The following is a 13,034-nucleotide window of genomic DNA, read 5'->3' as shown; positions in this document are numbered from 1 at the left end:
ATTTGTCATTATTTGTATGGATTAGCATATTCCCTTACATAAAAGTTGTTCCACTATAATAGTGTTAAAGAAGAAGAGATGCCCATGAGAAGGAAAAGATGAGAAAGCACTCCCATGCACAAATTTTTTTAATCAATATTGTAAAAGTCTTGGAATACTTAGAGAGAACACATTTATTATAGATTTAACAGTTTTATTCACAATGTAATGTAGAGGAGTTTTTCTTATATATCACAATCTTGATTACACAATCCATCACTAAGGTTTGAGACATGTCAGTTAAAATTATAGACATCAACTCATTACAAAGTCTTGCTAATGAACCACTAATCTCTAAGATAAAAGAAAATGAATGATTGCTATCATACGTAAACTAATACATGCATGAAACATGTAGGAAAAATAATATTATATCAATGCTATTTTCTCGTCTTCCTTCTCTGCTCACCGTTGTAAATTTTTATTTCGTGACTCTAGTGGAAGCTCTCTCTCACTCTCTTTGTTCATGGCGGTAAAAGTTTTACAATTTTCTCATTGTATTGATGCTTCCATATACATTAAAATACCTATCAAGTATAGTTAGAAAAGAATCGAATGAAAAATAGAAGAACAGAGATATCTTCCTCGACACAATGGAAAAATTGCAAAGCTTTTGCCGCCTTGAGTAGAGAGAGTCAAAGAGATCTCCCATGAAGTCGCGAAATTAGGATTTACCCCTGTTAGCAGAGAAGAAAGACGAGAAAATCACGGAGATTCTTGGAAATTTTTTCTAATTTTGTGAAGAGAAAAGAGAGAGTAAAATAGAGAGATCTTAGGAAAATTCAGATTTTTTTTTTTGGAAACCCATAGAGTAGATTTTTTTTTTTTGCCAACCCCGGTTTCCTAGGCTTTGCCCTGACTAATCCGGTGTTCGACCCGGGTCGCACACCGGGTTGTGGTGGGTGAGTCTCTCAGCGGGGATTTTTTGCATCCACAAGGTTAAACCAAACAGAAAGACACATGATTTAGAATACTCTCCCATGTTCTACGATTCTCCAAGTTAATCTTGAACCTCTATCATTGTGGTTCGCCAATTTGAAAGCGTGGAAATAAGCTATAAAGTTTACAAGCTGAAAAAAGGAAAATGGAACGCAAAAAGACACTTTTAGTGTCTAGATCCATTGCAAAACATCACTAAAATAAATGATCTAGAACTCTTCCTTTCATTGATTTTATTTACCGAACCTTGCTTAAACGGATCAAGCTGCTTACCACTTGAACCAACCCCATTGATGAGTAGATTCATTTTAATACAACAAGAAGTAGGTGATAGGATTGTTTTGAATAGCTTTGTTCAAGACCATGTCACTAGATCCTCATTTTCTTTTAAGTGGATGGAATACTTTTTATGTTGTGGGTGCAATACTAAATTTCAATTAATTAATAGATGTTGTTGATATTTTTGCACTATAAAAGAATCTACTTTTGTAGTGTGGATGATGCAAAGGTTGTTGGGATATTCCCATGTTTACTTACCTAACCTTGTCGTGATTCACATAAAATCAATGTGATATATGGAGACTATCAAGACATTCTTTAGGGAAAGCTTGTCTTCACCTTCAATGAGAGACAATGCCTCTTTAACTCCAAGTTGTTATGAGAGAATAATCAATATAATGTAAGGAAAAAAGTCTGGTTGAGGCCATCAAAGGCCAAATCTGCTTCCCTATCTATATCCATTTCATGATAGTATTTGATAGGATATCTGAAATCGATCGCAATGGAAAATGGTCCAAATGAACAGTACTAATCACTCTAGTTTGATTATATTGAATATGGTACATCTTAAGGTATTTGAAAGCCCCCTTAAGTGCAGACTGAGTTTGACATTGACATCCTCACCTTCAGATACAATAACTCATTTAGATTCTACTTGTAAAAGAGACACAAAGGTAGTATACGGCACAGAAAGGGAAGAAAACAAAACAGAATTATTATTTTTTCACTTCTTCATAATACGAATTTTTCTACTCAAAAACCAGAGAGCGAGTGGTATATGTTCCTAAAGTCATCTTTGAAGGAAAAGAGTTGTGATTAATTATAATGTCACCTCCTCATAGGAAAATCCAAAAATGGGTTTTTGGGTCATAACCCACAATCCAAGTTTAATCATAGACATTTAATATTTTATTAATATTATATATGTCCTATGCTCTGGTTGGATTAGGGTCCACAAGCCATAGCTTCGACCAAGTCCGACTCGGTCCATGTGCATGATCTATATTTAACTCTCTATCGGCATATACTCTATTTAGGAGTAATCAATGTATATATAATCACCATTATCATTAACTCCATCTGATGTGAGACTAAACAAATATGGAAAATTATGCTACATTGTATATGCTAAATGGCTAAAATCCTTGGATTGAAATCTTTATATATATAAGATAAATGAAAATCAAACAAGAGTTCTAAAACAAAACTTGAGAATAAAAAAAGAGTTCTTAAAACAAAACTAGGGAGATAGAGTTTTAGCGTTTTTTAAACTTATATAAAATATTATATTATTTTATATTATATTATTATTTTAAATAAACAAAATCCAACAATACCAGTCCTAATCACTCTAGTCTTATGGAATTGGATCATGATATTTACTTTCGACACTAGAGGATAATCTTCCCTTGACACTTTTTCTACCCGAGAAGGTAGAGGATTATCTTTCACTTCGATGATAAACAAACTGTATCCAAAGGGGAGTTTGTATCACCACTCCGTTAGAAGAAGAGTATGTGCTCAATTAATGTTTTTTCACAACAAAATCAATTGTGGCCACACCCGAATAATAATTTAAAAAAAATTAACAGTGGGACCACTAGTGAATCTTACATTGACCCCACCCAATTTTATGATGAAAAAATCTTCACTATTGGGGAGATGACAATTGTCAACCTCGTCTAGGGGTTGGTTTCTCTTTACTTTTCACTTGTTAGTTGTACAGTGAAAACTGGAGTCACTTTCAGTTAGGCAAAAATAAATCGAACGAAATCCCTTTACATGGACAAGTAGGTTGAGAAAGCAAAAATGAATTTCGTCTTTTAGTCCTAAAAAAGCAATGAATAAATCATTACCAAAAAGAAGATGATCTATGTCTCTACTTTTGACTAATAACAGACAAGAAATCAAATTATTTCCAGCAATGAAACGCGGATTAAGGATCTTTTTGGTATCAATTCTCATTCTCTATTATGCCTATTTAAAATAAATAAGTACAAGAATTCATTATTGGTCAAGAATGAAAAATGGTTTGGTAAATTTTATCGAAATAATTTGAAATGGAAATAAGTTTGGTGTCAAGATCATTGTTAAAAATGATAGTAAACTGGAAAAGGAAATTTGGTTTTATAAAAGAATTGTTGCTTTTTACCCTCTCTTACTTTAAACTTGTAAACTTACACAATGAAGATAATGTTCTCATCATAATCCATAATGGACAAAAAGTTCATTTGGATTTTGGGTTTTTCTATTATTTTAAATAAAAATAAAATTAAGAATAGATGCCAAACAATTTAAAATAATGAAAATTTCTCATAATTGACAATGATAATTGATACCGAAAAGAGCCTAAAAGGCTTTTCAATTTCTATTTTCTTTTAAAGGTAAAATTAAGACGTGGCATTATCACCATCTCAAGCCCGGTGAAGAAAGAATATCTTATCCGGAGTTTCGAGAATAGCAAATAAGGTACCCTAAAAGGATCAATTCCAAATCCAAAGCATATGGTTTTGGTTCTGACGATTCTTTTTATTCAGATGCAAAGTTAATGTTAGCTCTGATACCAAATGTTAAGTACTTAATCGATACGTTAAATGTTTCAAACACGATGAAACGAATTGGATCATCTGAAGTTCGTACATCGAAGTGAACTTCATTAAGCACATAACACATCGGTTGTTGATATTTTTCCGAGCAAGTGGTTTCTATTCCAAGATTAAAACAGCCATACAAGTGTCGAATTTGATGATTCGAAGCAGATCTACGATTTGGACTTGGAAAGCAAATGTAAGGATTGTAATTTTCAGAGATTTCAACTAATGAATAAACTGTTCTAGGAGAACAAGTGCTATTCTATGGAATTGATACTTATATCTTCTTTGTGGGACCCAGAGAACTAGACAGATGGTCTGGATCTATCTCTGCCAGTGAAGCCCATCTGTATGGTCCAGAGAGATAAGGGGGCCCACAGAGAATTATTGGATTTTATGTATGTGTGTCCAATCTGATGGCTAGATTTGTCTGTTTCTTGTGGGTAGTGGGCCCAGAACCAAAAGTGTGGTCGAGACTGGGTCAGCCCATGAATTAGGGAAGAGTTTGGGCCCAATCTACAAAAGGTTTTATGGCCCATATGTGGAAACGTGTCACATAGTTGGTGGAAAGTGTTTAATAAGACATGCCACATCATGCATCTTCCACGTAGCATGTGGTGGTGGTGGAGGATTGGTTGGATAAACCTATAGGAATGGATACATTGAATCATCCCACGTGGCAATTGTTGTGTGTATGGATAAGGATGTCAAGTTAAGAGTGTTGAGACTTAGATGGGAACCCTCTACTGGTCCCACCTTTTACTAAATTGGATGGTTTGGAATCATCCAACGTGGCATTCTTTCACAAATCAAAATCAAACACAATAAAAATCAATCGTTTGTCCACCAAACCGGATTACTTCTAGGGTTTGGCTCATCTCTTTGGAGGATATCTACCACGAAGTGCCTAGTGTGCTATTATATTTTACATTTTACCTCGAGGGGAAAATGCGGAAAGAAAGGTACACCCAGTTTTCAAGGAAAATGGGTTTTTTTTTTTGTCTGAGGTTCATCCGGATCAGCTTGTGCACACCTCAATTTTGAGGTGTAAACCAATCGGATTCAGATCGGATAGTAGTATATCCATATCCGTATCCTATTATATTCGGATTCGAATAATATCCTATCGATTTTCGGACGGATTTTGTCGGATTCAAATGATAATCGGATAGTTATTTTCTTAAGTAGATTCTTCTAAACAAACATGAATATAGATTGAATACAAGTTTTCAACTACCTATTTATATCTTTACCTTTTTATTGTGAGGGCCAGGTTTGAAATTTAAGAATTTAACAACTCTGGTAACTATTTTTGTAGAAAATCTAGAAAAATAGTTCACATATTATAGGCAAAAATTATAAAAATAAGAATAATAAATGTAAATAAGTAACTTAATCGGATAATTTTATCAGACGGATAATATTCGGTAAGAAAGGGGTATATCATATCCGCATCCTATTAATAATCGGACGGATTCGGGTACCCCTAAACGGATGCGGATGCGAATTCGGATGTAGATTTCGATTATCCATTTACACCCCTACTTCGATTACATCCTCAAAAGGAACTTTGTTGTCCGCAAGGATCCAACCTATGACATCTCCACTAAAAAGTATAAATCTCCAACCCTGCATTGATGAAAATGGGTTGTCATTGATGTAAAAAAACATGTTTTTTACCATCACCTTTAGATGAAAATATTACACATGGCAAAATATAGTAACTCAATAGGCACTTCTCGGGAGATATCCTCTAATTCTAAAGGGGGTCGCATGTTCATATGACCTTCTTGGTGCAAATCAGCCGAAACCTGTACTGAGCCCGACGCCATCTAGGCCTAACTTTTCTTACTCGAAAATTAGGGGTAGGATTAGGGTAAAATAGGGCTAACCCTACCCTATCATGATAAATCATGGTGGATCAGACTTAAGGCTGCGTTTGTTTGCTGGAATAAAGGTGGGGTGGAAAAAAAGGGTGGGAAAATTCTTGAAAAGAGTGTAGATTTCTTACTTTTCTCTTAAATCCCAAAATGGTAGATTGTTTGGTTGCTTGGGGTGGGAAAGTGGGAGACTTGACTGCTGATGTGGCAACCCAACTTTCCCACCCCATCCCATTTTAAAACCCCACGTATTTGGTGGGACTTTGAGGGAAAGTTGGGAAAAGTAAAAAGTGGGATCCATCCCTATCACTGCTTTTCCTTTCCTTCTCCCTCACCTCACTACACATGGGACCCACATGTTTTTTTTTCCCACCCCACCTTTGCAAACAAACGCAGCCAAAAGAACCTTGATAAGATAAGGTTTTTAGTAGGATTTGGATTTGTGGGTTAGATCCCTAAGATAAGATTGGATTTAGACTGACCCAACCCAAGACAGCACGTTGACACCCGTAAATTTACTTCTCATATCAAGTTCATTTCCTTGTAGATGTGTGACATGTGGCCCAACATCACATCAAATGGTTAAAATCCATTTATAAGTCACATCAATCACTCATTTGATGTGACTTGTAAATGGTTTTCAACCATTTGATGTGATGTTAAGACACATGGCACACATCTAAAAGGAAATGGATGGCCCATTTTTGACAAGGAAATGGACCTGACACATTTCCTCCTACTAGTAATAATTGAGAAAATGAACTTAAAATGTTTTGTTAATAAATGAGACCTGATCGCTCTTTCGAGGACCATTTCTTATTCGGATCTATTGACACTAAAATTGACAAGGAACCCTACGACAATGAACCACCTACCACCTCATTTTTATTTTATTTATTTTTTTACGATCGGAGATTTACCTGGGCTAGCTTACATGGACATCGACTACATCCTCATGATAATTATATATATATATAAATTAAATGTATAATAAAACCTTGACTTGGCCTCAAGAAGATTTGCACTCTTAAATTAATATTATGAGGCATTGATTTTTGCTAACTGAACAATTCCTTGAGGATCTTAAGCCATATTTGTTTATTTGATTGCGAGCATCTGTAACTCAATGGTCTGATCAAGACCTCCATCCTGCACAGCTTTGTCCTCTTTCAAAGTCTTAACTCTCTATTTGGAGCTGGCCATATGGGCTGGACTATCATTTTCAAGATGCACCAAACATGCCTGCCCAGCCCAGCCCCCACATAACCCATTTTCAAGATAGATATAGGTAAACTGAATCTGTATAAAAATAGCCATTAATAGTTGGATATCTTTAACACTAGTCCCTATAACCCAATCATGGAATCTCTCTGTTTTCTTTCTTTCATTTTTGGAAGATGACAATGGGAGGGGAATTCCTAACATTAGCAAGACTGACAATAGCCATATACAGTGAAAGGAACTTCTTCTTTCTTTACTTATCATTTTCACAATACCCTCTCTCTCTCTCTCTCTCTCTCTCTCTCTCTCTCTCATTAAGAATGTTTCATCTACCCTCAGATGCTAACTGCAATGGTCCATCTTTCATCAGTTTCATACTGAGACTATTGAAACGTTCCCGAGAATATTGTCTTGATGCTTTCCTCCAATCTGTCCCTGCTTTCATCATCGCAGCAAATTCTTCGTAACTAATTCGTCCGTCCTACAGTATAGAGGAATGATAGTCAGATTTGACTACAAGAAACACATTCATGTATGTGTATATGTAGAAAATAGCATGAGACTAACCAACCTTATCTGTGTCCACATCAAGAATAATGCCATTGATGACTTCTTGGGCATTAGTGTTCAATTCATCAGATAAAGCTTCACGTAGCTCTTCAATCTCAATGAAACCAGTTTTATTCTTGTCAAAGAATGCAAAAGCTTTATGAAGATGATCATCATTTCCAATCTTTTTCATGTGCACTGTAACTGCAACAAACTCTCCATAGTCTAGAGCCCCATCACCATCCACATCTCCCTGTAAATACCAGTTCTGAATACTTTCAAATGAACAAAGTGGGCTCATCACATTATATGAACTAGAAGAAATTTCAACAATTGTTTAGGAGGTTGCTTGCATTCACAAACCCATCAATAGCAGTCCATCTCACTGTTCTGGTTAAGACTAGAATCTTGGAAATGAAACAAAAATGCGAGGAGAAAAGAAAAAGGGGAAAGATCATGGAACAAACTTACAGCCTGCATCAGAATCTCGATCTCTGAATCAGAGAATGGTTGTCCAACCATTCGTATTCCGGCTTTTAGCTGCTCAAGTTTTATCTTTCCAGTTTTTTCAGTGTCAAACATTTCAAATGCATCCTTTATCCCAGCCACTTCCTCCACTGAAAGATGTTCTGCAATCACCTGTGGAAGTGAAAGTTTCAGATCAATGTCAACAGTAAGAGACTTGAAGATTTGTATAGACGCCAACCAAGTTTTGTATCTCACCCTTAAGGCTCTTTTCTTGAGCTTGTTCATTACAGCAAATTGTCGAAGTCTTGCTCTGACATTCTCACCCAGGTTGACATTTGGAGCCTTATTGGCATTTTGCATCCAAGGATGATCTGCATCCATAAGTTCAGGATATAAAAGCTTCAAGCTTCTACAATACTCCAGTTGGGGTGTGCTAAAACAGCAAGTAACTTCTCATTTGTCCAAAAAGTTTAAAACTAGATCTAGACAACAAGAGTGGAACATTACCAAGCACTTGCTGAGCAGTATATCTGCGCTTTGGGTCTGGATCAAGCATTTTCTTGACAAGGTCTTTTGCATTATCGGAAACTTTGGGCCAAGGGTCTCTCCTAAAATCTACAACAGAGCGAATAATAGCTTGTGCAACTCCTTGCTCAGTTTCTGCATGGAATTAGATGCATACAAAGGTGAAAAGAATGATATAATGAAATTCAAATTCATTCTCAAGGATATAGGACATAGCAAGATCTGATTGATATCCCTCTTTCCCCTATCCCCTTGGACAAAACTAAATTATGTACAGTTCCACTGCAAGATCTCATGAATCTTTCAAAAACCCGAAGCATGTCCAGTAGGATAATCCATATGGCAAAGGTAAATTAACTACAGGCAGATAAATTCTCTGAATTGAGGAAATGTACCTGCCCAGAAAGGGGGGACACCACATAATAAAATGTAAAGGATCACCCCAGCACTCCAGACATCAATTTCTGGGCCATAACTTCGCTTCAGAACCTCTGGAGCCATGTAGTAAGGACTTCCGACTATCTCCGTAAACACTTCGCCTGTGAAGAATGAGTGATTTTAGGCCATGGAAAATCATATGATATAAAAGACAAGGAACAAAGGAATAACTTAACTGAAAAACTATTACCTGGTTTAAAGAAGACTGATAACCCAAAGTCAATTGCCTTCAAGGGAGATATTTCCTTTTTGTTTGCAAACAAAAAATTCTCAGGTTTGAGGTCCCTATGCATCACCCCATGTTTGTGACAAGCCTGCAAGGCAGCATGTTAACAATTTGCAATTTACCAGGAACAAGTTGAGCAAAGAATAAACCACATGAACAGAACTATATCTCAAGTTTAAGAAAACAGAAAGGCAGTAACAGATACTGATGACCCTGCTCAGTCCTTTCTAATTCCATACTAGGAGTACAGATTTAAACTTGTGAGGATCTCAAATATTTATACCTTTCTAATAGTGAGGTTTCAAATATTTACACCTTTCTAATTGCAAAATGAATCAATTCAAACGCTTCCACATCAAATAAAAGATCGATGATAGACCATCTGATCACTACAAAGATACAGAAAAATGGCACAATAATAGTGGAAAAATGGAAGCAATGCCAAAAAAACAGAGTAGTTTTAAAAAACTGGGTAGGACAAAAGAAGACAAAATATAGGACCAGGTATAAATAACAGCTGATACAACTTTGTGGGGACTTCAGAAAAAGAATCATGGATAACAAATGAGAAAGACCTGTAATATAAAAACAAAAATTAGTCAAGTTTCCATCTTTGTTTTAATTCACACGTCAGTAAGGAATCTCACATCATAAGGACGAATGTTCATTGGATGTGGACTAGAGACTAGGAGAAGGATTTCCATAAACACAATAGGAAAGAAGATTCTATGCACAAAAGGTAAGAACTGGAAAGAAAAGAAGAAGAAGAAAAATCAATTTCTAGAGACCTAAGAAGTAAAGCTTCTTTTATCAAGATCACTGCAGAAGCAGAAGTATCAAGATCGTACATGAAAACCCATAATTAAAAACAACTCCTGGACAAAAGGATTGAACCTTAAACAAGAGTTCTCTCATATTAAAACCCAAAATCAAATCAAATGAAGCATTATCAGTAATCGATTATAAGTCTATGGAAAAACAGAGATAGACGAGGACTGACCTGAACAACCTCAACGATGGTACGGGTAACAACGGCTGCAGCGCGTTCGGTGTAATGTCCCTTCGCAACGATTCGATCGAACAATTCACCACCTTCGCACAATTCCATGACAAGATGGACAGCCTTATCATCCTCATATGTATCCTTCAAGGTCACAATGTTTGGGTGTGGAGGCAAATGCTTCATGATCTCTACCTCTCTTCTCACATCTTCTATATCCACTGCAGTTTTCAGTTTCTTCTTGGAGATTGATTTGCAGGCAAATGGAACCTTTGTAGATTTCTCAATACAGAGATATGTAATCCCAAATTCACCTCTACCAAGCTCACGACCCAGCTCATAGCTGACACCAATATCAGTACCCGTAGGATTGCTCAAGACAGGCTTACTCCCACCATTTCCATGATGCCCAGAATAATCAAAAGAGAAAGGGTTGGGTTTCTTTCTACCTTTTTTCCTCTCCGACCAAATGGCCGGTGTGGTACAGCAATTCCCCATAAATACAAGCTTAAGCTTTCCCAGCTTTTCGAAATTTTTCGAACAAAGATTTCGAAGGCAGATCAAACAAAAGCGAGAAATTAAAAATAAAATCTTAAACTTCTACTTTTTCTTACCTGCAGAATTGCCGAAACCCAGTTTCAGGGACAGGCTCAAGAACCCAATGTTACCTCAGAACATTCCCCGGTTCTGGAGGAAGAAAAAGATGGAGAGACGAAGAGATAAAAACTCACAGGAAGGACAACAACCTTCATATCCTAAAAATAGTTAAAACCCAGAAAGCAATAGATTAACACATGGAAAACCCACAATATTTTCAGCATCACAAAGGAAGAGATATCCAAGGAAAACCAGATGAGTTAAAGATCCTAAGGTGGTGACATTAATGGAACAGAGGAGTTGTATGTGACGACAAAGGTTGAAAATAGAAAGTGAAAAGGGTCAAAACCGCGATGAAGACACATTTCTCTCTTCACCTTGGATGTTCCTTCTTTGCCGAGCTCGTCTATATCTTCTGTCCTGAATTGAATGAGAGAGAAAGTAGAGGAGAGAGAGAGCTCCCCAAATTGTTAACTGAAGTTCCGTTTACAGTAACAGCAAAAACAGACACCTTCTAGAAATGCCCCTAATTTTTTCCCAATAGTTTTTTTTTTATGACATTGATACTTTTCTTCCCATAGTACCCCTCTTGTACATATGAAATTACAAAAATCCACCATTTTTAGGCATCTTGGGTTTTGACAAACTGATGTTTGTATTGATTGACTTATGAGGACCTTTACCCAAAGAAAAAGACTTATGAGGACCCAGTGGAATACATTAAGTAAGCTTGACCATATCTAATTAGTTCCCAATCTTTGGATCTTTCACAAGAGTTGGATCGGAAAGTAGAGAACTTGCTCTCCACGACCCTCCATCACATATTTAGAAGGAATGTCCACCTCTAAGAGAAAGAAAAAAGAATACTACATAAACATATTAAAACAAAAGAATGACAAACCAACACGCAATATTAAAGCAATTGATTGAACTATAAATTTAGACTATTTTCTATGTTTTATTCATTATCATGTATATTGTTGGGTTTTTTTTTTTTGGTAAATATATTGTTGGGTTTGGGTGTCTTGTATTCTATGGGTCCATATAATTATGATTTTGGTTGTATTTGTAATTGAAACATGATTTGGGTCAATTACCAATACTGGGATAAAATTGTAATTACATTGGGATTAGGGTTTTAGGTTTCTTTATAAATATTCTCTGTGGGATAAATCTATAGGCATCAATTTCTATAGAAGATTGGGGAATCAATCCCAGTAGGGATTGGGGAACTCATCATGAGGATAAGGATTATGGGCAAGCAAAGGGTAACACTTTGTGGGTGTGAGAGTGGTGTGAGGTTTTCTTGGAAATAGTGAAATTTCTTTTCTCTCTGGTGGACGTAGGCAGGATTTTGCTGAATCACGTTAAATCCCTCTTGTGTGCTTTGTTTGTGTTCTTCTCTATTCGTGGTTGTGCATCCATTATTCCTAACAGTATTCTAGTTCAATTCATACTTAGAATTATCTAGTTGTGAGGGGGAAACATTCGTTGTATTTATACTGTTTCACATTTTTTGTTAGCATAGACAAAGCCACATTGGGGCAGGAATTCATGCTTTTCCCCTGATTTTGTGAATTTTCTTCATTCATTTTTCAAAATTTTGGAATTTTCTCCTTGACTCTCTTTTCAATTATAAAATATTTGTACTTGGACTCTGATTGGAGAAAATTTTTGCTATAAAAATAATGGATAGAAAATTCAATGTGTTCTGTGTGAAATATCGGTGCTTGGTCCCTCCTAATGTTAAATCATGGCTATACCCTCGCGTTGATCCATCTTGTTAGTACTCAAAAGTAATTATCTCTCCTACATGTTTGGTAGAGAAATATGAGAAGAGTATAGTCTTCTACCCCTCTAAGTATGTGATAGAGAATCCAAACTCTTTTCACAAGTTATAGCATCCACACCTCAAAGTAGCATGAATTGTGGTGAATCTACTAGTGACCTAGTTAGAATGGTTTAAAAGTGTTTTTCATTAATTTCTTCTTCTTGTTTTTCATTCACGTAAGAATAGTGGTTCTACCAAACCCTTTAGTTGTCATGCAGCTTCAACAAGATGCCATATATGTCATTTTCTTTTACGTGATCAATTAAGTATTGCATGAATTTTCTTCTTTTAATAATATATTTATTTTCAATTTATTATTAATAATCATTTCTTCATTTTTCCTTTTCAATTAAATAGCTTTTATTGAAATCATGCAATTAGGCTGCAATAGAGTTGTGTTGAGGCCATATTTTCTCTGACCATCTGAATAATAGAGCAATCTATAATTGTA

General features: G+C 35.9%; 1 protein-coding gene across 1 annotated transcript; it reads right to left on the bottom strand.

Moving 5' to 3' along the window:
- Positions 1-7,051: 7,051 nt before the first annotated feature.
- On the bottom strand, positions 7,052-11,214 carry LOC149001625 (calcium-dependent protein kinase 8-like). The gene is made up of 8 exons (XM_089136961.1): positions 10,156-11,214; positions 9,120-9,243; positions 8,887-9,030; positions 8,474-8,626; positions 8,222-8,337; positions 7,970-8,137; positions 7,521-7,751; positions 7,052-7,430 (listed from the first exon to the last, which is right to left on the bottom strand). The coding sequence occupies exons 1-8, from the start codon at positions 10,651-10,653 to the stop codon at positions 7,275-7,277; spliced, it is 1,590 nt and encodes a 529-aa protein (XP_088993087.1). The 5' UTR covers positions 10,654-11,214; the 3' UTR covers positions 7,052-7,274.
- Between the last annotated feature and the right edge of the window lie 1,820 nt (positions 11,215-13,034).

This window comes from Hakea prostrata, chromosome 10 (genome assembly GCF_041222555.1).
Source record: "Hakea prostrata isolate BN-2017 chromosome 10, UWA_Hpros_2, whole genome shotgun sequence".
NCBI lineage: Eukaryota > Viridiplantae > Streptophyta > Magnoliopsida > Proteales > Proteaceae > Hakea > Hakea prostrata.
This window is presented reverse-complemented; position numbering and strand designations above follow the sequence as displayed.